This window comes from Serinus canaria, chromosome 1A (genome assembly GCF_022539315.1).
Source record: "Serinus canaria isolate serCan28SL12 chromosome 1A, serCan2020, whole genome shotgun sequence".
NCBI classification, from domain to species: Eukaryota; Metazoa; Chordata; class Aves; order Passeriformes; family Fringillidae; genus Serinus; species Serinus canaria.
In genome coordinates, this window is record NC_066314.1 from 2574560 (window position 1) to 2600977 (window position 26418).

The following is a 26418-nucleotide window of genomic DNA, read 5'->3' on the forward strand; positions in this document are numbered from 1 at the left end:
CTCGCAAGGATTTTAGCTTTGTGTAGGGAAAAAAAGAAGGGGGAAAATGGCACAAGGCAAAAGCAAGCCTAGATAACAAATCTGTTATTCACCAGGTTTAACAGATACATAATAATTTAATTACCTTGAAGGAGGTTTTCATCTTTCCCTGCTCAGCCGACATGTGCATGCATGTGTTTTTCTTTCTCCCCCAAACAAGCCTTTCATTAAAAGGATTTTCATCTGCTGCCTAAAAAGGGGAGAGAAGAAAAGATCTCTCACTGAGGTGTTTTATGTGGAGTTGTACGTGCTAATGACAGCAAAGCCCACATAAAAGGAACAACTGCTTCAAATATTCATTTGTCAGGAGTGATGGGGAGCCCTGTGAGCTGCGTGCTGGAGAGCAGCTGTTGAGGAGCAGAGCACGGCTTTGCTCCTGCCTTGGGCCAAACCAAGAGCTGTCCTGGTGGCCTCCATCACCATTGCACTAATTTAGCTCTGCCTGGCTGCTGGTCCTTCTTGGGAAGGTGTTTGTTGGGAAATGGGGTGGAAGGAAGGGGGGAAAAAGAAGGTGGAGGGTGCTGATGCCTGAACTGGCAGGCATCTAAGAGGCATTTGGATAATGTACTTAGTAACAGGCTTTAAATTTTTGTTAGTCCTGAAGTGGTCAGGAAGTTGGGCAGGATGGTTGTTGTCGGTCCCTTTGAACCAAAAATACAATATTTTATTCTATTCTGCTCTGTTAGGTCCCTTTGAACTTAAAACCTATTCTATTCTATTCTATTCTATTCTATTCTATTCTATTCTATTCTATTCTATTCTATTCTATTCTATTCTATTCTATTCTATTCTATTCTATCCATCCCATCCCATCCCATCCCATCCCAATTTATTTGTTTCATGTCCATGTCTCCTCATCATGGGCTTTGTAATAAACTCAGCACTGCGTTCCCCATCCTGCTGCTCTCTCTCAGACACAGAGGGGACTTTGCCCCAAGGTCTCCAAAACCCAGACATGTTTCCAGGCCCTCCAAATGTCCTGTTTTGTCCTCTTTTCAAGGTGCAGAAGGAAGTCACAGCACCCACCTGCTCCCAAAATGCACCCCAGTGAACTGGGTGGCTGCACTGGGGAGGGGACAGAGGACCTGCTGGGCCATTGGGGGAGCATGGGCAACTCCTTGCTCCCTTGCATAAAAACCCTTCTGGTGATGCATCTTCAGCTGTTGCTGTGGCAACTGCTCAGTTTTCATCCCTCTCCTCTTTCCAGCTTCACTTAACCCATCTAGAGAGGCGACTGCTGGAAGCCTCAGCACGGGGAGAGGAGAAAACCCATCCCTGCTCAAATGAATGCACCTCTCCTTTCTCAGGGGCTGCAGTGAGAGCTCCAGCCAGGCCAATCCCAGTGCTCCAAACCCTTTCCTGGCTTGTCAATTATCCCTTCATTTATCCTGGCACCTGTCTGTCATTAAGGGGAGGGTGTGAGGTGGAGTTTCTATGGCAACTGCAGGCAGCTTGCTGGGCAAGGCAGGGGTGACGCCTTGGGAAGGCTGACCCAGAGCAGAGGCTGGGCAGAGTTCCAGAAGGAAGCAGGGATTTATTAAAGGATCTCCTCCATGGATGCACCTTGGGCAGCACCAGAGCCCAGCCAGGGCTGCCCCCAAGATGACCCAAAATGGCCCCAAAATGCACCAGCGCTCCCGGGGTCTCTCCCTGGGATCAGCTCTGCTCCATTCCCACCTTGCAGTTCATTGTCCCAGCCCAGCTTTAGCCCAGGCACTCCCACCCTGCTTGTTTTTCTCTCTCCAGCCCACGGGGTTTGTGCTCCTGGCCTGAGATTTGGGTTGTTTGTCCTTGGTGCCCAACTGGAGCAGGAATTGTTTTGTCTCCCTCCTCTGGGCACAGAGCTCAACATCCCTTAATATGAAGCTCAGAACTGCAGACTAATGCAGCACAGAATCTGAAAAAAAATATGAAATATAGTATAAAAGGCATATTTTATATGCCTTTTATGTACTTTTTATATATTTCAGGTATATTATATACCTGAGGCATCAGGGGCACTGGCAGCCACCCCATGCAGGTAGGATCTGCACACATTTTGTGGCACCTGCAGCACAGGAGGTTGGTGTTTAGCATCTATTTCACTCCTAGAAGGGTTTCCAAACACGTGTGATGGAGTTTGGTCTGCTCTGCATCACGTCCAGAGAAGGCAGGGGTAATCCAGGAGGAGGCTGCAGCTGGTGGTTTGGATCCAGCTGTGCCTTGGGACTCCTGGTGGTTTGGCATTTCAGGCTGTGGCATTTCAGCCCCCATCCATCATTACAGCACTCTCCCAGAGAAGGAGATGTGTCCTGTAGTGGGTACATCCTCTTCAGAGGGGGTGCTTCAGATAATGATGAGAGGAAATTAAACACAGAAAATGGAGGCTGGGCAAAAAGCTCCCCTTTGTTCAGGGAGCCTTGTTAGAGCATGATAATGCTGCTCAGAGCCAGTGTCAGAGCCACAGGTTTTATTTCAGCAGATGAGAGTTGTATTTCTGACTCTGAGTTGGCTTGGACATGTTCACCTTTCCGTGCCCCTGATTCCCTCACACCTTCTGATTTGGGTAAGCAGTTCCAGTTAATAGGTGCTTGTACCATCCTTAGTTCCTGGAGCTGTGATCTCACAGTGGGGGCTGCTCATGAGAAGCCTTTGAGCACCTACAAATTAGATAATTTGCTGTTGTTTGCCAGTCACGGTGACTTGCACTGAGGTGAAGAAGAAGGATAGTGTGAAGAGGCTTCTTCTGTTATTTTTGGGTATTTTTTGCCATCTCTGAGCCTTTCTGCCCTGCAGTTATCCACTGGCAGGGGAAAAGGCTGGTAACTTGTTCCATCTCTGCAGAACTTTCAGCAGAGTTTCAGAGATGTATTAATTCATAGAATCATAGACTGGTTTGGGTTAGAAAGGACCTTAAAGATAATCTCATTCCAATCCCCTGCCATGGGCAGGGACATCTCTCACTATCCCAGGTTGGTCCAAGCCCTGTCCAACCTGGCCTTGGACACTTCCAGGGATCCAGGGGCAGCCACAGCTTCTCTGGGCACCCTGTGCCAGGACCTCATCACCTACAGAATAAATAATTTCTTCTTAATATATATCTCATCTATCTAATACCTAATCTATCTCTGATCATTACGGTGGTGGATCTTCAGGAAATCTGTCCTGGTGCACAACAGCTCCATCCTTTCTCCTCTCGTTGAGACATCCAACCAAACCCCACAGGATCTGAGAAATGATAGAAAAGGGTTTTTCTGAGAGCAGTACATCCTACCTTAATGCACATCTTGTTTTCTTAGAGCTCAGCCTCACCTTGAGTGACTAATCAAGGACCTGCTCGTGTGATTTCGAGGAGCAGCTCAGGGTTGGAATGAGAGGTACAAGAAACATCTGACACTCCGTACTGTGTCCCTGCTGTTTTTCATAACAGTTGGGCTGCTCATCTTTGTCATGCAGGATTATCTATCCCACAGGACAGAGTGATCTCAGAATGCAGCAGGGTAATGTTCATCTGTCCCCGCCAACACAGCATCCTTGACAAAACACCAGGAAGAGCTTATGTTGTTTTGAAAGCCCAGCTCAGTGCAATGCTATTGTAATGCCTCAAGTGGCTACAGGGTTTTCTGGCTCTCTGGACATCTGTCAGGACTGCTGGGATCCCTGTGGCACCTTGCAGTCTGAGGGAGGAAGGACAATTCCCCATTCAGACAGTCCAGGGTGATGTCTTGGCTCGGAAGAATTTGCTTTTCTCCATTGTAGCATCAGCTGCATTCACTGCTTTGGGGGCTGGCCAGGGAGAAACATTCTCAGGATGGTGAGGCTGCAGATAAGAGGTGAGGCTGGAATGTGTGTCCTGCCTCTCTTGGGGCATCTCCAGGAGCCCAGGCCCTCCTTCCCTGCCTGCTCTTTGAGCATGAGTCCATTTGCTTTGGCTTGGGTATTATCTCATGCTGCCGTGGATCTCGGGGAGGGAGAGGATGATAAGAGCTGTGATATCGTGGTCCTGACCTTCCCACTGTGGAAGCCAAGCTATGATGATCCCCTGGGCTTCTGTCCTGGTTTCTAAAGGAAGTGACCTCTGTGCAACCTCCAGCCCATCTGTTTGTTTGTCTCCTCCATCCACTGCCAAACTCGCTGACCATTCTTGGCCTCGTTGGGCTAAAGTCTGGAGCCCTCAAACTTCCAGGGAGTCTGGAGTTCCCAGGTTCCTGCTGGCTGTATAAATGCACAGCTTTAGAGGAGAAATAGACTTTCAGTCCTCTTAGGAAGATGGCACTACAGGTTGGGCTCAACCCTCATTAGACCCCAGAAATCCCCATGGGAGAGTGTTGTCATGGGAATGCCTCCCACTTCCCTTTGGCACACATAAGGGACATTATCCCACTAAGAGGAATTCTTAGTTGGATAATGTCCCTTATGTGTGCCAAACCCATAGCTTGACACTGCTTAATAATGAACACCATTGAGGAGTGACAGGTCAATGTCATGATCATAGAATCAGAGTGACTTGGGTTGGAAGGGACCTTAAACATCTAATTCCAACCCCTCTGCCATGGGCAGGAACATGCACGGAAGTTCTTGTGAACTTCTGGTAGAACTCCTTAGAGAAGGACAGAAGGCTGGCTGGGAAGGGTGTAGATCTATATAGGCCTAATTAGAGAAGGAATTAATTACTGTTTTATGAGCTGCTCTGCTCCGTGCCTTCCACAGCTTTGCACGATCCAGTTTTCCTGTGTGAGTTGTTTGGAAGAACTCTCTTACTTAACCAGGGCTGTCCTTTAACAAAAGACAGACTGCCCAAGTAAATACGTGGTTTTCTTGTCTCTTGCACACACACCACCTTCCTCAAGGCACATATTATGATTCCCAAGCTCAGGAAGCATCAGGACTGAGGCTGCTCACGTGTCCCCAGTAGCCTCTTTCCAGCGAGCAGATGGACCTCCTGACAAAACCATAGACTATTTTTGTCACTAGTCCTCTCCCCTAATCCAGTGACCAGAAGGCTCCTGCTCTCTGGATCATTACTTCTCCTTCTGAGAGTGTGTCAAAGCAGCAAAGGGCTGAAAGAAAGCTAATGTTGTGTCTCTATTTAAAAAGGATAAATGTGGCGCTTGGATAATTATGGCAGCCTGACCTTGATCCTCGTGAAATAATGGACCAGCTAAGAAAGACTCTATTAATAAAGAATTAAAGGAGGGTAAAATCATTAATGTTCATCAGCAGTGATGTGTGGACTGACTTCAGAGGCAGAGCAGTCCTGGGTTAGGATCAAGCTCTCAACAGACCTGGGTCATTTCCCAGCACTGCCTGCGTGGCCTTGGGGGAATCACTTTGCTCCCAATCACCAGGAGTGGGCAGTGAGCCATGGCAGGGGAGGTTGCTTATCTTCATTTAGATCCTGCTGTTGAGCAGCCACTCTCTGGTGATCAGCATCAGTCATCACTCCCCAGCCTCCACAGCACCAGGCCAGGGACCCAGGGCAGCTGAGCTGATGATCTCCTGTCCATCAGTGAGGAGGCTCTGGTAGAGGTTTCCCAGAGAAATTTTGGATGTCCCATCCCTGGGAGTGTTCAAGGCCAGGTCTTTCAGCCCTTTGCTGCTTTGACACAACCTGGGATAGCAGAAGGTGTCCCTGCCTACGGCATGGGGGGGAAGTGGATGATCTTTAATATCCTTTCCAGCCCAGCCCATTTTATGACCTGCTGGTCTCCCTCCAGCTGGGGTCTGTGCAAGCCAGCACTGACATGTGCAGCTGCCAGAGTGCCCAGAGATAAAACAGGGCCAGATCTTTCCCTAGCCTGGCCACCAGCCTCCAGGCCAACCCCCTTTTGCCAGGCACCAGAACCCCTTGCAGTGCCTGAAAAAAGAGAGCTGGAATTTGCTCCTGAGTGTGTGGAAGGCTCTTGACTAGAAAGGAGCCACCAGAAGTGACAGAGATGCAGGGACTCAATTATTCCTTTGTTGTCTCTGCAGATGTTTACACTTCCCATAAATCCTGTTGCTTTCTCCTCATCAGCTGCCTTTAAAGTTCGGAGCATTTTCCTCATGTATTATTACTTTTGCTGTGCCAATAAATAAGCACACCATCAATCAGGCTAACAACACTGTAAACTTAGGAAGTGCAGATAAAATATATGGCGCATTAAAAAATTCTTTGACCGGGTGAGCTTTTTTTCGGAGCTGGTTTGATTGCTGCTGGTGCCGATGTAAATTTGGGAGAAGTATATCCAGAAATTTATGGAGCTTGGATTCCTGCCTACAAGGCATTGACCTGATCCTGCTTTATAACATAATAACGTTCCCCAGCACTGTTTGTGTAAATTTTAAATATAATTTTTACGACGCTAAGAATTAGTGGTATAATAATGTAAACACAGCGTGGACTGTAACTCACCCCTTTTCCTCCTGCACTGGGGATGGAGAGCTCCTTGCTGCTTCCTTCTCCAGACTACCCAGGGTCTGGAAAGCTGTGCAGGAGTTTAAAAGGCACCGGCTTGGCAGCCCTGGGTTTGCAGCAGTACAGGGTGGTGACCCCGTGTGACTGTGCAGAGGTGTGAGAGACAACTTCAGGAAACACATTCCAGGCAGTCCCTGCTGCCTCTCATTTGTAAACTTGCTTTTTTCCTGCATTTTATCCAGGTGAAATCTGATTTCTGCAAAGTTAATGAAAGGTTAGCGGGGTTTTGCCTCTCTTTTGCCTGTTTTCCCTCTCCTTTTTCCCATTCCTTGCCTTCCTTTTCTTTCTCTTTCCTTGGTCTGTTTTTGTTTTAATCTAGTGGTTGTTTTTTTTTAATCTAGTTTAATTTACAGAGCATCCAGATGCTGTGGTCTAGATATCTTTATAAAAACCCAATCCCTGCCTCTCAACTCTTACCCTCTTGACTTGATTACAGCAGAGTGGGTGGGTGACAAAGCCAGAGGGAACACAGAGAAAACAGAACATTGCAGCTCGGCAGAGCAGATGAACAAAAGATGTATTTATTTACGTAATAACTGAGTAAATAACATTCTGAGTTTCATTTCTTATGGGGTCCCAAAGGGCCTGAGTGAGTCAGTCTTGGTCACCGCTTAAATTCACTGTATGGTCATTTTTTTTTCCAGGAAAGATGCCTTAGATAAGGTGCGAAGATGTTTGCTGGATGAGAGATATTGAAAGGAAAAAAAAAAAACCCTGTAAAGTTGAGGATAAAGAAATGGATTTTTGTGGCAGAAGAAAAGAGGAACTGGATGCTTTGAATAATGATGGAGTTAGTGGTGGAATGAAGCAATGAAGGAGCAATGAAGGAATCAGTGGTCTGTTCCTGAATGGAGGTGACTCCCGCTCTTCTGGGAGAAGAAGGGGGAAAACCCATTGCCAAGGGTTGAGTAAAGAAGAAAATTAATATCTGGGCAGTGGTGCCCCCAGTGCCCTCAGCATTAAGTGAGCTTTAGTTTCCTTCCATGGAAAGTGGAGATCCAGCCAAAGCTGCCAGGGATTGTGAGGGAGGAGTATGAAGGAAAAGCTGGAAAGGTTCCCTCCCCTGGATGCTCTGGCTGATGATATGCACAAGCAGGGATGGGTGAAGCAGTAAAAGGTGGGGGCTATTGGTAGGTGGAGGGTTCATTGTATAAACCACCATGGAGGTGTTCCCTGTTCCCATGTGGAATGCCTGTCAGCCATGATAAAGCTCCTTTTCTACTGGGAACTGGAAAACACTTTGATGATCCTTTGGATCATCATCCTGGCCAAAAACACTAACAAGAGAACCAAAATGTGCAAAATAAGTTGTAGCATCACAAGGCTGTGAGACATCCTGACATGCCTTTTCCTAGGAGAGGAACTCAGGGTGTTTATCAGTCTCCAGCTTATACTGGGAAACAAACAGTGAAACCTCCATGAAATCCTAACTCTGGGTGTATGAAGCACCATAAAGAAACCAAACTAATTAGTTCAGGGCTAGGACCACACAGCCTCAGAGAGGCCTCCTCATCCTCTTTAGCAGCATCCTCACGATGGCTCTCACTGGAGACCAGCTCAGCTCAGCTCTGATGAAGGCCATAACACACATGTGAGAGAAAAGGTCCTCATATTTCTGAGACTTTATTATTCCTGCAAGCTACAACAAAACACATTTGCAGGCGCTCTATGAGGAGTTATAAATAAAGAAAATTAAACTACCATCGACCCAATGAGTACAGCTCATTTCGTGCAGTGGTTTCACTGCAAAAAGCTCTCTGACTTGGTAATTGGCAAAATTTTGGTGATGTGAGGTGTGCATCGCTGCTGATACCAGTAATTGGCAAGGGTGGAGGATATTATTTTAAATGGGCTGACTCATTTGAAAGCATTCAAGAACTAGAATGAAGCTACACACACAAAATGAATCAACAATGATTCTCTGGATTGCCAGCTCCCCTTAGAGTCAGGCAAAAGATTTAATTTATTATATATCAAAGGCAAAAAGGGATGGGATTGTGTCCATCCTTGGTGCAGTTGTTGGCAGTCTATGATTTTATTTCCCCTACATCCTGTGGTATTTTTCACCACAGGATGAATACCTAGGTTGGTATTTTTCCAACCTAGGTGATGTTCATAGCAAAGGAGAAGGGTGAAGAGAACGTGTCTCCAGTGTAAAATGTCCAAAATAACTCTTTTTTACAAAGCTTTCTGCTTGGGTCTGCTCTGGTCAGCTTGATGTTTTACCCTCAAAAACACAAACCTGGCCTGTTTTACTCCCAAAAATACAAACCACCCAAAGCTTGACAGAGGCTGCAAAATGAGTTCTGTGTTTGAATCTGAACCCAGAGCCTGGTCCAAGCTCTGAGGTTTTATGCAGTACATCACCCAATGAAATTGCCTTTTCCCCTCCCCGTTTCAATTAGAAAGAACATTAGGTCAATCAGATAAAGCCACATTGGGAGGATTTCCTCTTTATGGCGCTTGCCTCTTCAATTATCTATAATGAACTTCCTCACAGCACTGCAAAGCTTTTTATATGCAAACTAACCCTGTTTTGGGGCTGCCTCAATCACGGCTCGTTAATGAACTTGAAACAAGTGTTATCGGAAAGGTTACAGCACCAGTGCTGGAGGGGGACAGGATAAAGCCACACAAGAAAGACCAGGCTGAAGGGCTGGGATTGGCCTGCAGGTAGCAGAGTGGACTATCTGCAGCCACCATGCCACAGCCCCCATCAGAGGCTTTTCTCTGTGACACACATCAAGTGAAATGCCCGCTCCTGGGAAACGGCTGCTCGGCCGCAGATAGGGCTTCCCCAGCCTCCTGCCCCACTGATTCCCTCTGCCAGAGCATCTCTCTCTCAGCTCCTGGAAAAAAAGAAAAAACAAGGAGAGGCTGCTGCCAATGTCTTTCTCTTTCCAGGAGAAAGAGAGGGAGCTGAGGCAGAGGCCTCAGGACTTGTTGTGCAGGTGATGGGGAAGGGTCAGGGGTGTTGAAGACATAAGGTTCCATGGTGTTTGCATCTGCTGGTGTGATCAGTACTGAAAACTTCAATATAGCCTGGATCACCTCCTTCTTCTACCCTCTGGGGTTTTTATTGGTCTTAAATCAGCCAGGATTATAGATCATGCCTCCCTTTCTTGTGCTGAGTAGCTGCAGGGAGCCGTAATGCTGGTGTGCCATGGTATGGTAGAACCATTGAACCCAAGCTTGGGAATACTTTCCAGATGGTTAAACCTTGCTCTTTTATCAAGAAAAATGCTTTGGTGACACTTTACCCATTGTGTCTCAGCATTAGGAGCTCCCTGGAGAGGTTCCATCACAGAAAAGAACAGTGGCAAGGACAGGGAGTGCTGGAACAGGGTGTAGCTCTTCAATCCTGCACCCCCAAGAGTGCAGAGGGTGACAGTGATAAAGTTCATCCCTGCATTGCAGTACCCCATGGGTTTTCCACCTCCAACCCTTCCTCCTTCCAGCCAGGTTAATGGGATGGCCTATTAAGCCTTGGCAGCAGTTGATAGCCTGGCCCATCAAGCCAGGCCTTGTGCCAGATTATCTCAGGCAAAGAGCCACTGGATCCAAGGTGGTTCAGCTCCACCCAGCTCCAGTGGCTGTGCTTGGCTGTCCTGGTTCTGGTGCCAGCCTGGGCAGGCCCAGTTGAAACCCATCAGTGGCTCTCAGTTACCTCCACCATGAGCATCACCCTGTAAGTGCAGATGAAAAGTCATCTCTCAGGCTCCTCAGTCTGGCAGCCCCTTAGGACAGACCTTCAGATCCTCTTTGGGACTGGGGAAGGTTCTGGACTTCACTGCAGGGATGCAGTGGGTGCTTACTGGATTTTCTGCCTGCCCCTGGCCAGGGATGAGCTCACATCCTCCATGTGATGAGTGTTGGCTCTGGTAATTCTGTCCCTGGTTGGTGAAACTACAGATGTTGCACATCTGATCCTTCTTTATCTCCCTCAGCTATTTGCTTCAGTAAGATGCTCCCACCATCTGCTCTAACAAGATCCCAGGCTCTCAATGAGCCATAAATTCTACTTTTGAACCCTTCAGTCCTTTTCCCTTCTTTTCTCCCCTGAATCAGTAATTTTCCTCATGCCCTCACCTACAGTTCCCTGTCTCTGCTGGAACCAACTGGACCTGGGTTTAACTTTGGGCAGGACAGGCACAGGCTGCAGTAATTTCCTAAAGAGCTGATATCACCCCAGAATCCATGAAAGGGACACCTTGCAGCTGTCTGACTGTGCTGTGAAGAAGCAGAGCATGGCCACTCTGACTAATTAAGCTGTGCTAATTAATGAAATTTTAAATGCAGCCACCTGTTAGGCAGCTTTGGGTGTCCAGAGCTGACCTGTGTGAGGTACCCATGAAGAGGCACCACATTAGCAACACCCACTTGGCATTTCTCCTTTTGTGAGCCAGTGGAAAGCTTTTCCAAGGGGTCTCCATGCTTTTTGTGACAGTTATTTCTTGGCAGCTGGGTCCAGATCTCTGTAATGAATATTTTCTCCTCTTCTGAGCCAAAATAAATTCTTTTTTTTAACAACCCTGACTCCATAGGTTCCAACAGGTCTTGCTGGAGCTGTGCCTTTTGTGCAGTGGTGTTGGCTGTTGGGAGCTGAGGAACTGAGCTCAGATTTTTGCTTTATTCACTTTCATCATGGCATTGTGACTGGGTTAAGTCATGGAGAGAACATGATTGCTTTTCCATTACCTGAATAAGTAGAGCAGGTATGAAAAAGCACCAGAGGTGGCTTCCCTGGGTCCTGGAGGCTGAAGTGAGCCAGGGAGATAGGAAAGGATGGTGTGCAGGAAAGGAGGAAGGAAAGCAATCCTTCCTCACCTGTTTATCTGAGCCTTCCCAGGAATGCTCCTTGAACAGCTCAGTAACAAACCAAAGCCCAGGGAGCTGCAAAAGCTTTGTAATCAGGTGAACTGAGAAGGTTGGGAAGCACCACAGGACTCTTCCTGAGGCTGGGAAACCCATGTGCTGACTTGGTTTGGTGTCTGCTCTCTCCCCAGGACTGCCCCCAGCTGCTGCAGGCCGAGAAGATCCTGGTGCCCGTGGAGGTGATCAAACCCATCACTCTGAAGGCCAAGAACCTGCCCCAGCCACAGTCGGGCCAGCGGGGCTACGAGTGCATCCTGAACATCCAGGGCAGCGAGCAGAGGGTGCCAGCCCTGAGGTTCAACAGCTCCAGCGTGCAGTGCCAGAACACCTCGGTGAGCTGCAGGGCACACACGTGCCCACAGCACTGTCCCCAGGGGAGATGGGGTCCTGTCACAGCCTTTCTCACCTAATTCAGGGTGCTGGAGTTTGCTCTGCTGGAGGAAAGAAGGCTCAAGGGAGAGTTTATTGCTCTCTAGAAGCACCTGGAGGTTGTGGTGAGGTTGGGGTTTGGCTTTTCTCCCAGGCAGCTGGTGATAGGACAAGGGAAAATGGCCTCAAAATGCCAGGGGAGGTTCAGGTTGGATATTAAGAAAAATTTCTTGGCTGGAAGAGTGGTTAAACATTAAAATAGGATGAAGGCAGTGGTGGAGTCACCATCCCTGGAAGAGTTCAAATGAGGCGTAGACTTCACAATTTGGTCTAGTGGGCACGGGGGTGTTCAGTCAAAGGTTGGCTTTGATGATCTTGGAGGCCTTTTCCAGCTTTCATGATTCTGTGGTTCCAAACACAGGCAGGAAAATGTTGGCTGGTAGCTTGAGACTGCCCTTTTTTTCCTTCTTGGACTGGCTGGTGCCACCACTCAGTTGTTGCTTCTGCCCCTGGATCCCATCCCCAGGCTGGGCTGGGGAGCACCTCAGCTGTGACCCACAGGCAATAATATCAGCTTTACCTGCTCATATTCCCACAAAAAGGGTTTCCAGTGAGACAGCTGTTGATGTCAATGTGAGAGCGAAGGTTATTTTGGGGAAGTTTGATGATAAAACCCCATATAAGCAGTCTGACACATGCCAGCATGACACAGGTCAGGAAAAAGGCGAGAACACAGAATCCCAGGATGAGGTGGGTTGAAAAGGACCTTGAAGATCACCCAGTTCCAACCCCCTGCGTGGGCAGGGACACCTTGCACTGCACCAGGCTGCACCAAATGCCATCCAAGAATGGATGGGATTAGGCTGAGTCAAACCTCCCTCCAGCCCTCACATGCCCCTTGAGCAGTCTCTGTGTCTCTGCCCACCTCCAGTTCCCCACCTGAAGTGCAGGACCTGTGACTCTCCTTGCATGGAGCCTGTGTGAGTCACGGCAGTGCTGTCACCACAGCAATGTCACTTCTGGGGACAAACCCAGTCAGCTGCCAGCAGCCAGGAGCTGTGCCCACGTGCAGTGGAGGCCTCTGCTTCTCCAGAGGTTTATCCATGTCTCCAGGATATGCATTGAGTCATCTCCATTGCTGCTGCTGTGAGATGATTTATTAGTCAAAGAGCTAATTACAGGCTTTAGCCACTCCACGCTGGGCAGCGCTTGTCACAACATATTCTGCTGCATTAAGCAGGGCTGAAGACTGCAGGCAGTTCACACATTTTACATCTGCTGCAAACAAGCAACTTCCCAAACGATGCTCTTTTATTTGTCCCTTTGTCTCCCCCGCTCCCATCTCTCCCTGATTTCCATTACTGGTTAATGACCTGTGAGCATTCAGGTTTCAGGTTAGAAATGGACAGGCTGGGAAGTTCAGGAGGGATGCACATTTTCTTTAAAGTATTATTTTAAAATGGTGGAAGCTAAGGGGGAATTGCCTGGTGGTGGGCAGAGATTATATCTGTCCAAAGAGTCTTAGCAGGCAAGACAGACCTTTAATGACCCTTCAGAGTCAGGAATTCTCTGGCACACGTAGGCATTCCAATGAATTATCTCATTTAAGGATTATTTAAGCATAGTTGGGCTGAGCAGGAAAGTAACTCCAGCCAGCCTCAGCATCCCACTTTGCAAACCCAATGAAAGAGTGGTTTTGACAGGTAATGGTGATTATTCCCACACTGCCTGCATGCTCCAAGTAATTGCCATTGCCTGGGACTGGAGAAGTGGGGTTTGATGAGTCCCCAGATAGATTTGCTCATAGGATGCCTGAGTGCTGCGACTGCACCATTTTGACTCTAATGTCTGTTTCCCTAAGCCAGAACAGTGGAGGCTGTGCCAGAGCTGCAGAGAGTGGCAGGGCTGAGCCTGAGGCTGGTGCCAAGGCGCTCCATGACCTCACTGCTGAGTGCTTGTCCTGTGTTTGGTGGTGGCTCAGGTGGATCTCTTTCTTCTCCAGGGAGAGAGGCTCATTTGGGAATAAAATCAACTCTTTTCTATCCTGTTTCTGCCTTTTCTCTCCCTCTGCCCTCCCCTTTCCCTCTCCTTCTCTTTCCTCCTTTTTCCTTCTTTTTGCTTCCCTTGTCTTTCCTTTCCTCCCCTTTCCTTCTCTTGTCTTTCCTTTCCACCCCTTTTCTTCCCCTTCCTTTTGAAGGAGCTTTGACTCTCTGATTTGAGGTCTTTCTTCTTTTCTTTTTTTTTTCTCCCTGAGAAATGTTATTTCATTGTTGCTTGGAATTTGCCAGACACTGAGAGAAAGAGATGTGGAAGGGAGAGACAGACAAAAGAAAGCAGCATTCAGAGAGATACAAAAAGGCAGCAGAGAAGCCCTGGCTGGTTGAGCAGGTGGCAGAGGACACAGACAATAGGGAAGGAGTGCTGGAGATCTGTCTCCATCATGATTATTTCCTTCCCTGCCAGAATTAGCATTCAGGCAGGAGCCACTGCAGCACAATGAGCCTCTGCTCCGGGGGTCACCTGGCTTTGGAAAGAGCTGTCTGAGCCTGTTTGCAAATCCAACCAACCCCCTCTGACAGAGCTGAGTTGCTGGAGGAGGCACTGAAAGTAGCACCTGCATTGCAGGCTTGGAGAAGGTCCAGGGGAGGGTGGGAGGACGTGCTGTGATGGTGTGTCCCTGAAGGGATGCTGTCCTGCCAGCAGATCCCTCTGTTGGTGCTGCATGCTAGACTAAGCAATCAGTCCTGCCTTGTTTTCCAGCAGGAGCCCCAAGATCTGCCCCCTCCCATCTCACATGAGGCACCCAGGAGCTCAAATTTGCCTCTCACAGGAAAACTTCTGCAGAAGTCAGGATTTTTCCTACTTTTACATGGGATACAATCAGGGAAAGAGCCTTTTCCTACTTTCACACGGGATACAATCAGGGAAAGAGCCTTAACTTTTGCTCTGCATTTCCTGATCCCTCAGGATTTACACCAGGGGTCAGAGCCAGCTTAAGCACCTTTTTTAAGTGGCTCCAACTTCAGTGAAAGATGCTCTAAGGACACCCAGGTGTGAGCAGTCTGTCTGTCAGTAATGCCACATCCAGCACTGATGATCCCTGGGTGCTCAGCCCAGTCAGGAGCCAGATCTGCCTCTCTCCCTGTCTTTCCCAGAGATATTTCATTTGATAACAGCAATAAGTCTCTGCAGGCAGCACCATTCGGGACAATTATTGTTCTTGTCAAGTGCTTTGAGACTCTCAGCTCTGGGCTTTGTCCTCTGTCACACCACCCAAGGCACACAATTATCACTCAGAGGGACCCTTCCTGCCATCCCTTATTGCACTCCTGATAGCTCTGCCAACAGCCTGGACATGGAGGGATGGGAGGGGATGAAAAGCAGGGGAGCTAAGGAGACGCAGAAATAAGGAAGTAAAAATGTCAGCAGGAAGGGCTGAAATTGCTGGATGTATCAGGGCAGAGTGCAATCTTCCCAGTGGGAAGCAATGGGAGCCCCAGCACTTGCAATCAGCCCAAAATGATCATCCTTTGGTACGAGGAAGAGGGAGGTGGGGAGGGCTGACCCACCTGAGCATGCCATGATCAGTGCCATTACCTGCTCCAGTGGCTGATCCCTCATCCTTGCTTGGTTCCTGCCCACCCCTGGCCTTGGCACACCCTGGTTCCCACCAGGAAAATCCCTGCTGATGATTTTGCCCTGAATCCTTCACAGCTCTGCGTGCTGTGAGACCCGAGGTGGTGCAGCTGAAAGTGCTGTGGGCTCAGGGACAGGAGAGCAAGTCAGTTCTATTTGTCACATCATTGCACTTTAGCAAGAGATCTCAGTGGCATTTGACTCCGTGGTGTGGCTCACAGTGAAGGGAGTGATAAAAAAAAAAATCCAATAGAAAGCAGAGCTGAGAAAAAAATGAGGAGCTATTCACAGAAATCATGGGAAAACAGAGTTGTGGGTGGCCAAAAGACAAGCACAGGGTGTGAGTTGTAGAATCAGGGGATGGTTTGGGTTGGGAGGGATCTTAAAGATCATCTAGTTCCAAACCTCCTACCAGGAATGTCACCCTCGTGCATCCACTTCTCTAATTATTATTTATCTACATTTAAATGAAAGAGAAACCCCAGTAATCACATGGACTCTGTTTGTGGGTGATACCCAGATATAAAAATTCAGTCCCAGCTCTGGGAAGCCAAGGATCCAAGGAAACAGAATGACAGTGAGCAAGAAGTTTTCCTACTTTTTATGGCTGGAAAATTGATGCAAGGAAAGATTACATGGTTTCCACAGGATCAGCCCTGGGGTTGGTGGCAGAGCCAGGTACAGGAATCAATCCCTGGCTTTGAGCTCTAATCACGAAAGGGGTGTCAGAGAAACCAACCCTAAAATTCTGTTAAAATTCTGCAGAAGTTTCCCCACTATTGGACATGTTTGAGGTACAAGGGGGGATATACCATGAAACCACTCTGGATTTATCATCCTGAGTGTACTCAAGCCAAATTACCAAAGGGCAGGATGCTGCAAGTGCTCAGGCCTGGATATGGATTTGCACAAACTGCAGGAGGATCTGGTAATACAGGAGAGTTTAAAAGGCAAAAATAAGGATACTTGTGAGATCCAAACATTGCTCCTGTGAAGTGCAACAGCTCCTTCTAGTAGATTTTTGGCATTTCCTGAGGAGAGCCAGTCTGTGCTATGGGCAGCACAGCCTTTCCTTCTCAGTCAGATCCCCAAATTGCCCATAATTTTCTGCTTTGATGAGATTATTGTGATTAGAATCCAGTCTGGTCAGACTTAGGGGTCAGATTTACATCATCTGGGATGCTTTGCCTGTGTTGGAGGCAGCTGTTCCAGGAAGGGTGGAGAGACAAGCCCTGATGGTATGAACACTTCTCAGGAGTGTCCGGGAAGCTCCGCTCTCCTGGAGATCGATGCTCCAGCCCTTTTTTCTCCCCTGAAACACATTTCCATCTAATTGTCACAGCTGAGCAAGTCCTTTTCAAAGACTCCTGTTGAGTTCAGTGGGCTTTGAAGAGGGGTCACAATGAGTGAGCAGCTCCTGTGGTCTGGGCAGGACGGAGCATTTCCTGGTGGTTCCTTTGCAAATTGCTCTGCTTCGCTGCCGTGCAGCCCCCGCAGCATGGGATGGGCTCGGGCAGGGCCAGTGTGAGCATCCTGACCCCAGCTGGCTTCATCCTCACTGCTCTTCCATGGCATTCATCCCCTCACACCCCTTTCCAGGTCTGGATCGAGCCTGCTGGGTTAAAAAGTCTAATATGTCCAAAACTCACCTCCAAGGACAGATAAAAAGAAGGGGATTTCTTGGAGTCACTTGTTTCTTTAAGCGAGCCTGTGGTATTTGGTTTTTGTTAATTGTTTGGTTTTTTTAGATAACAAAACAGCCTCCCTGTGTTGTTACCAGTGACAGCCAAGATCTACTGTTCTGTGCTTTTATTAGGGGAAATCTTTTCTCTGTTAGTGACATGTGGTAAATAGCTTTTTTCTTTATTAATATTATTTTACTGTTGTTATTGATGGTGGAATTTCTAGCAGGTGCTGAGTGTTTATTAAGGAAACATGCTTGGTTGGGGGATTGATTCTGCTGGTGGATAGGTTCTTGTGTTGTGTCAGTGGTAGCCCATTCTCATGAAGTCCCTGGAAGACTTGCTTACATTCTCTAAGTGCCTTGGCAGACTCACTTCTGAGATGCAAAGCACATAAAATACTGGAAACAGAAAATATGTACTAATGCCCAGACACTTACTGAAACTTGTTTTAAAAATATATATCTATGCTTACACAAGGAAAAAAAAAAAAAGCCATAACTTGCTGAAAATGAAAAAAAAAAAGCCGTAACTTGCTGAAAGCCATAACTTGATCTCCAGCTTTTAATACAAATACTTGTCTTATTTTTTTAGAGATGAATATAGAATTTTTCAAAACTAGGTTACTTCTTAGGAAGAAAAGCGAAGTTCTTGCTAAAGGGAAACGGCGATGGTGGTGTCAAAATTACAGAGCATTTCCTCCTGGCTCCTTTGCAAATTGCCAGTGTGAGCATCCTCATCCCAGCTGGCTTCATCCTCACTGCTCTTCCATGGGATTTATCCCCTCACACCCCTTTCCAGGTGTGGATCAAGCCTGCTAGGTTAAAAAGTCTAATATGTGGTTGCCCCTGGTGCTGCAGACAGATAAGGGCTAAAATCCCAGCTGAGCTCCTGCTGCTGGCACTGGGATTTTCCATGGGAAGAAAGGCTCCAGGAGATTCCAGCTGCCTGTCCCTTGGCAGCCCTGCCTAGGCTCTGCTTCCAGCTCAATCCCAAAACACACACGAGGCTCTGGTGAGGCCCTTTCTTGGACTTCAGGACGACCAGTTATTCTGTATATATCCCATTTTTCCATTTCCAATCAGTGTTTTCAAAGTGCTGTGCAAAGCAGGGGTTCCTGAGAGCCAGAAGTTTAATTATTCACCACTCTTTGCACTCTCCTTCCCATTCCTGTCTCCCCATCCTTGCATCCTCACAGACAGTGGTGTGAGTTCAGACAGCTCTGCATCATCTTGGATCTTGCTGGCTGTGATCCCCAAAAGTGTCCCAAAAATGCAAATCCTGAATGATACTGGCGTGTCTACTGCAAAGGACCTGGTTCACCTGGGCTGCTCTTTACCTCCATGGAAACCACAAATACCCATCAATTCCCTACAACTGGATCATAATCACAGCACTTTGCAGATTAATGGCTAATTGTGTTTAGTCTGTGCAAAGAGGAATTACTGTGCAAGCAGCTCCCACTCTGCTGTAATGGACAGAAATCACCAGTTACCATTTACTCCTCAATTATACAGCAATTAATGGATCCAGGAAAACCCACCTGCAAAGCTCAGAGCTTTGGCTCTGTGGATAACCACAAAAGGACTTTAAGGGATGGAGGACTCTTTAGTGACTTTTTTGGCCCAGCCAAACAAGCTTGCTGAGTTATATCTAACCTTGTAGTGGGGAAAATATTTTCCTTTCAAAGTGGGACTTTGTCCTGCTGTAGATCCCAGTGCAGTGGGAGATCCCTGCTCTTAAAATTCTGCAGAAGTTTTCCCCACTACTGGACATGTTTGAGGTACAAGGGGGGATATACCATGAAACCACTCTGGATTTATCATCCTGAGTGTGCTCAAGCCAAATTACCAAGGGGCAGGATGCTGCAAGTGCTCAGGCCTGGATATGGATTTGCACAAACTGCAGGAGAATCTGATGCTACTGGAGAGGGTAAATCCTACTGTGCACTGTGCTCAGCAATAGTAGGAGACACAAAAAGTTTCTCCCCTTCTTTCTTGCTCCCTTCTGTCCTTTCATCAGCCATCTCCTCTCCCACCATGAGGCTTTGACCTTTTGCTGAGGTGTTGGGTGGATGCTGATGGAGGTGGGCAGTGGGACCTGACAGGCAGCAGGGTGAACCCTGGGTGAACTGGCTTGAGATAAATCAAAATCTAGGTGGAAAAAAGCACTCAGCACCACATGGAGAGGGCCTCCAGAGAGCAGCTTCCATTTCCTTCCTTGGGGTCACCTCTGTGTGCCTTGACTGCCCCTGACAAGCATTTGTTTAAATCTGTCCAATTCTCTCAGAGGTTTTTGCAGCTTTTTAAAACATATTTGCTGGAAACTGGATACTCCTTGCTCCAGCTGAAGCTTTTCTGGATCCAAGTAAGGAAAAGTGATTGCCTCCTGGGGTTTACACATGTAACAAACTCTATCTGCTCCATCCCCGAAGGAGAATTGTTTGGGTTTTGGCAGCAATTGTTGATTTACAGTCTGTTCATGATCTCCAGCAGTCCCCAGACCCTCTCCTGCAGCACTGCCCAGCCACTCCAATTTCAGAGCAGTTTGCATCAATTCCTCCTACTGAAAAAATAGTCCTCATTTGCCAGCATTGAATTTCATTTGGTTGATTTTGGCCCAGTTCTACAATTTGTCAAGTTTGTTTTGAATTCTTAACCCTGCTGTTGGAAGTACTTACACCCCCTCCAGAACAGTCATGAAATCATCCAAGTCAGTAGTGAAAATACTGAGTAATGCCAGACTCAGGACAATATTGCTTTTGAAACATCCTCCCAGCTTGACATGGAATTATCTGATTTTTTTTTTTTTGTTTAATGGTTTTTGCATAAACCTTATGGTGGCCTTTCTTAGGTCATATTTCCCTGGTTTGTTTATGGGGATCTGCTGTAGGATAGTAGCAAACACTCTCCTGAAATCAGGATAAATCACATCTGCTGCCTCCCCTTTATCCACAAAGTCATTAAGCCTGTCAAAAAGGAAATTAGATTGGGTTGACACAATTTGTTCTTGACAAATCTGTGCTGGCTGATTTTTATCACCTTATCATCTCACAGGTGCTTATAAATTGATTGTTTAATAATTTGATGTACTTTCTTTCTGGGAAGCCAAGTTAGGCTGACAGGTCTATAATTACACACTGGCTCCATTTTTCCCCTTTTTCAGGGGGGTTTCCCTGATTTTGAAACTTTACTCAGCTTCCAAGAGTTCTTCAAGACATTCCTAGTGTAAATAACCTCACCTACCCCTTCAGCACCTTTGGAATACCCAGCAGAGGCACAGCTGGATGGAAGACCCAGAATGTGTGATTTACACCTCAAAGTTTCACCCAACTTGGAAAAAATACTTTTCAAAGCTGTGCTCAGCACCCAAAAAATGGATTTCAAAGTTAAGGCCCATCATGTGCAAATGCACTTACATCATGAAATATTTTTCTGACTGATAGGCCAAGAGGGAGTGGCTCTAAGCTGAGGAAAGGTTCAGATCAGATATTAGGAAGGAATTCTTGGCTGTGAGGTTCTGGTTGTCCAGAGCAGCTGTGGCTGCCCCTGGATCCCTGGCAGTGTCCAAGGCCAGGTTGGAAGGGGCTTGGAGCAACCTGGGACAGTGGAAGCTGTCCCTGCCCATGGCAGGGGTGGGACTGGATGATCTTTAATGTCCTTTCCATCCCCATTCTGGGATTCTATGAATGCTCATCTAATGTTCATCTAATGGATAAGTGGGTTTTTATGAGGGGCATGGTTGGAGCTCCACAGCTTTGAGAGCATCCCTTGGCATTCTGGCAGGTGCTGCTGATTAGGGAGGGGAGTCACAGCTCCATTTCTCTTGTTCTCCATGCTCAGCACCACCTCTTGCCTCATCCCATCCCCTCCCCACCTCCAGGCACTCTCTAAGTCTGGCTTTTTTTTTTTTTTTTTTTTTGGTTTGTTTTGTTTTTCCTCTCCCACTTCTAGTACTCGTACGAAGGGATGGAGATTAACAGCCTGCCAGTGGAGCTGACAGTCGTGTGGAACGGGAATTTCAACATTGACAACCCAGCACAGAACAAAGGTAAAGAGTTATTTCAACTTGTCCTTGGAAGCAGTAACCTTAGCAACGGGCCCTCGCTCCCTACACTTAACAAAGCCGCCACCGTCTCCCCGTGCTGGCTGCTGCACACTTGTTCTCTGCACTCTGCAAATTACCAATTTCTGAGAGCTTTGTGTGCCTCCCCCCAGCCCTCCAATTCTCTCATTCCACCTGAGAAATGCGACTCTCCCTCCCACTTGTGTCGCTCTCCCTCTCCCTTCATCGTCTCTGCCTCCCGCTTCTCCCCACATCCTCGTGCCTGCTTTTCACGCCCCTCCCTCTCCAGGTTTTTTCTCCCCCTCTTTATTTCTCCTGCAGTGATGCTCTTCAAGTTAACACGCCAGGAGAGAGGGCTCTCTGCTCAGAGGCAATTTAGTAATGAGCAGGGGAAGGCAGGAGGGGAGCAGGAAGGCTGCAGCTCTCCAGTGGGAGAATTCTGAGCAAAATAGAATGATGATGACGATGATGAAAAAAGGACCTGAAAACCACCTGTGTTTAACCACCACCAAAGGCACAGGTTGGATGTGCCTCTCACAGAGGGGGCTGCACATCCAGCCACAGCCCTGAGGCAGGCTGGGTGTTTCTGAAGATGGATGGTTTGTCTACATCTTCTTCTTTCTTCTTGTCTTTCCACCCTAGAACCTTCCCCCCAGGCAACCCCTCCCCTTGGCTGCCCTGCATTTGCAGCTCACACCTGCAGATTCTCTTCTTCTCACATCATCACCGCTCAGAAATGTCTCCCTCCCTCTCTTTACCATGTTGTGGACACTTCCCACACCTTCTCCCACTCAATCCGTCCCCACCAGGTTCTGCCATGGTGCTGTCACACAGTTCCACACTGTCTTGGTTTGGAAAGACAGGTGTCTGCTAAGGAAGGGAAGACAGGAGCCTCCTCTGAAATGGAAACTGTAAACACCCTCCCTCCAAATTGTTATAAATTTGAAATTAAGGGGGGCTCTCAGGCAAAGATATGGATGCAGGAATAACAGTTATTTACTAGGGAAGAAAATAAAAATAAAATAAACAATGCAGTAAATCAAAACTACACTGACAGAGTCAGAACACAACCTGACACCCTGTGGGTAGCAGTCCAACTGGAATTGTGGCTGCAGCCCTCCTGGAGTGTCAGGTGTGGTTCTGCTGGAGCAGGGATCCTGTACAAGGGTGGAGTATTCCTCTGAAGATCCAGTGGAAGAGGCCACTGTTCCTCTGGGAAATCCAGTGGAAAGGCTGTTCTGGTGTCCCAGAATCTCAGATTGTATCCAGGTAGGAATGCTTGGCTCCTCCCCTGGGCAGAGCATCTCCCAGTGGGACCATGGAATTTTATCAGCCATCAGGGACACTCAGTGAACTATTTACAGATGATATCTCCGTGGAGGGAGGATGGGTTGTGGGAGAGATAAAGAAACCTGCCCCATGAAAAGCAGATAACTGCCCCACCTCTGACAGATGGCAAATAGAATACACATTGCTTGGCAATCTAGGACACACACCCACCCTCATGCTGAGGGGAGGTGGGTGAGGCTCCCACCAACACCACGGTCAACTTGGAGAGCAGCACAAAAGGCAGCTCTTTTCCCTGTGGCACATCCCCATCTGCCCTTCTCCCGCTCTGAATGGCAGAGTTCTGGCAACAAAAAACCAAAACTGTGGCTTTTGAGGGTTAAATCAGCAAACACAACAAGCAGGACATTCCTGCCCAGCCCTGGCACTCAGGCACAGCCTGTGCTGAAACTGCCACCCTGCCTCTGCTCTGAAGTTGTCTCCTTTACTCCAAGTTGTGCCAAGGTTTTTCCAGGACAGTGCTGATTTCCATGGCCAAAAGAGTGCCATGGACTGGGAGAACCTTCAACAGTGTGGCTTGGAGGTCAGAATTTGAACTCTTGCCCCAGTCCTGCTTAGTTTTGTGCTACTGTAAAATGAGCACCCCTGACACAAGGCGATCCACACCAAAAATGTAAATCCTTTTCTTGGGCTGCATTGAGCTATCCTAGGTGATATGGGAATGAAATAAATCTCATAATCATGATGATCATATTTTAGGACTGTCTGTGCCAGTAACATAAAACAGACCAGGGGGTGAACTTAAGAGTTGTCTCCTGCACAGGCCTTTTTGGGTTATTCCAAGCCAAAACGTTGCAAATAACGACTAGGAAAAAAATCTGGGAAGCAGCACTGGCTGGTGGCTCTCCCAGATGAGTAATTTGGATTTTAGCATCATGTTTCTGGTCAGGAGGAGAGTTGAGGCATGTGCCCATAGAGATACCACATGGGAGCAATGCCACACAGAGGTGAACAAGATGCCACTGCTTTCACATCCAGCATCACCATGGGCTGGGCTGGGAGGTTGAAATACCAAACTGACCCAAACCTGCTAAATTATCTACAGGGATCCCACTGGTTGCATCTCAAGCAGAACAACTCAGCAAACTTGAGGAAATCCCACAGAAAACTAAGGAAAGATGTGTATCCTACAAAGTCTGGAAAAGACTGTGTTTGACAGATGTTTTGCAGGCTTTTTTGGGTACTTTTGGGTTCTCTTCTTGCCCCCAGCCTGGAGAAGTAAAGAGTTTCTGAGTTTTTTCTTGCATTGGCCAATACTTGCTGACTTTGAGGGGGAAGGTATGGAGAGACAGAGCCTTTCAGAATAAATATTTCCAAAGCCTTTGATTTGGGATTGTATAAAGATAAAAAACCACTTTAGTCACCCACGGACACAGCAAAACAGAAGCACAGAGGGAAAATCTCCCAACATACCCAAAAATGAAGGAAAGAAAAAAGTCTGAGAGCCTTGATTCTGTCACCTTCATCTTCCAGGAGAAGATTCTGCTAGCAGTCCCCTGTGCAAGCCAGGCCTCAGTTTATACATCTGTAAAATAAGGATAAATAATACAATCTCATTTTGTAGGAGGACTTCAATATTTTTAGGTTTTATTAGAAAAAGCTCAGAGTGCTTCTAATCACTTAACACCTCAAAATGGAGCTAAGCAATAATCACTGCTGTCTGTATTAGAGTGGAATCAACTCTGCTTCAAAGTGGAAATCAGACTGAATTTCTGGAGCAGAAGAAAGGGTAAAGGCTGGTTGTGAATCCCTGGAATCAGCCCAGTAAGGAACCACTGTGTACTTACTGTTACCTTTTGGGATTTCTGTCAAGTGGGAAACCTGAGTGGCATCACCTTAACACAAAATTCTGGGGAGTTTCACACCCAAGTTTAAGCTGTGGGTTGGCCAGGTCTAGAAAATTCTTTTAGGATGAAGTGCTGAGTCTGAGGCTGGTTGTTGGTGACACTTTATGACATTCAGTCTGTGAGAAAGGGAGGGACTGAGGCCAAATCACTGCCCAGGCATCATTTCCTCCAACCTGGTGCTTGTAGTCCCTCACCTTACCTTCTGCTCCCACACCTCTTCCTCTCCCATACCTCATCCCTCCTGCTCTCAGCTTCCCAAAACACCTTTGATGAAGAATGAACTAACAAATTAACTTTATTTCAAGGAGGATGTCCATGTTTTTACCCCCATTACTCAGCCCCCTGCAGAGCTGCTGTCGTACCTCTTGCACAAACAGCCCAGAACACTTTCCCTTCTTTCTCCCCCTGCCATCCCACCCTCCCCTGAGCTGCTGCCTCCCTCAGGCCCCGTGTGTTTGCTGTCCCTGCAGTTCACCTGTACAAGTGCGGGGCCATGCGGGACAGCTGCGGACTCTGCTTGAAAGCCGACCCCGACTTCGAGTGTGGCTGGTGCCAGGGGCAGAACCAGTGCACGCTGAAGCAGCACTGCCCAGCCCAGGACAGCCAGTGGCTGGAGCTCTCCAGCACCAAGGGCAAGTGCACCAACCCCAAGATCACGGATGTAAGTCGTGGATCTGCGAGGAGCTGGGGGATTCCCTTTCCTTGGTTTGTTTTCCTTGATCTGGGCTTGGGTTGGGGATGGGGAGGTCAGGGCTGGGTTCTGCTGGGTCAGGAAAAGCCTCAGGCACTCTGGGCATGTGAGGCCACGGTGGCTTCCAAGGCAGGAACAAAATTTTTGTGTGTTTACAACCAAATGGTGACCTTGGGTGTTGGAACCCTGGCTGCTGGGAATTTGGGACTGTCTGTGCTGCCAGGCCCTGACCCCCAGGAGAACACTGCACCGACCTGAGGCCTGGAGAAGCTTCCAGAATGGAATGATGGAGCTGGGATTGTGGGTGTGCAGTTTGAACAGAAGTGTGTGATACCACAGGGTGGGAAACTCAGAGTTTGAGGGTTTGGAATACAATAATAGATATAAAGCAAGATGGAGGTTTTAGGGTGGAGGCTGGTCCTTCTTCTTCATCTTCTTCTTCTCCTTCTTCTTCTCACCTTCTTCTCCAGGGGTTTGGGTGGTTTTGTGCAATTGGATAAAAAAGTCCCCATTGCAGCCATGGGTGGTTAGGTATTGGGTTAAAAGTAAAAATAATTTGGGTGTCATTTCTTACTTTCACAGTTTATCCTTAAAAGGCCTTGTAGAGAGAGAGGGGGCTGCATTTTTAGTTTGTTAGAGTTCCCTATTGATCATGTTGACTGTGCCAAAGGAAGAGCTGGAGGAAAGATTCAAAAAGGAAATGAGAGAATAGGAAGACCATGAAGACAAGGAGCAGAATAAGGGAGACAAGGCAGGGGAGGCAAGCCAGGCCTGAAATCTAAAGGGATTTTTGCCTGCTGTCTTAGGATGACTTTGCCATAATGCCAGGAATGTTTTCAGGGTCACAGGACAGACCTGAGCCTTGAAAATGAGGGCTCCATCCCTTGCAGCTGCCTCCTGCCTTGAGCACCTCTCAGTCACCAGGCCTTACTCAACATGAGCACCCTTTCAATGTGAACAGGGCCTGATTTAAAAATGGGAAAGTCAGGGAAATGAAACAGGGAAAACATGGAAAAATGCAAAAGAGGAAAATCCAGGCTTAATAGGAATAGTTAGGTGGGTTATTTTCCTAGAAAGCAAGAAAGACTTTTGTAAGTTGTATTTGATTCAGATTCAAAAAGCGTGGGCGTTATGGAAGAGCCCTAAACCAAGATCTATGCTTGAACATTTGGGGAGAGCAAAGGCTGGGTTGAATCTGTTTTGCCTAGATGTTACTGAAAATAACCCTTTTCCCTGTGTTTTGATCCATCTCCCTGTCATTCACCAGCTTTCAAAGCTCTCTCTCAGTTGAACTGTTGGAGTTCAGTTTATTCTGATGTTTATGGCTCATTCTGGTGTTTCCAAGGTGAAGGTCTCTACTTTACTTGGATTTATCTGAAACTGATAATTCTGACCCCACCTGAACCACCTGAAGCTGTGAAATCAAACCCA

At 47.5% G+C, this 26418-nt stretch overlaps 1 protein-coding gene across 1 annotated transcript in view; it reads left to right on the plus strand.

Moving 5' to 3' along the window:
• The window catches only part of PLXNA4 (plexin A4), a 472456-nt gene that overhangs the window by 368241 nt on the left and 77797 nt on the right, over positions 1-26418 (plus strand). Inside the window, exons 10-12 of the mRNA XM_030237722.2 lie at positions 11482-11682; positions 20991-21087; positions 24767-24957. Of these exons, the coding sequence (XP_030093582.2) occupies positions 11482-11682; positions 20991-21087; positions 24767-24957 (489 nt within the window). The remainder of the gene's footprint in view (positions 1-11481; positions 11683-20990; positions 21088-24766; positions 24958-26418) is intronic.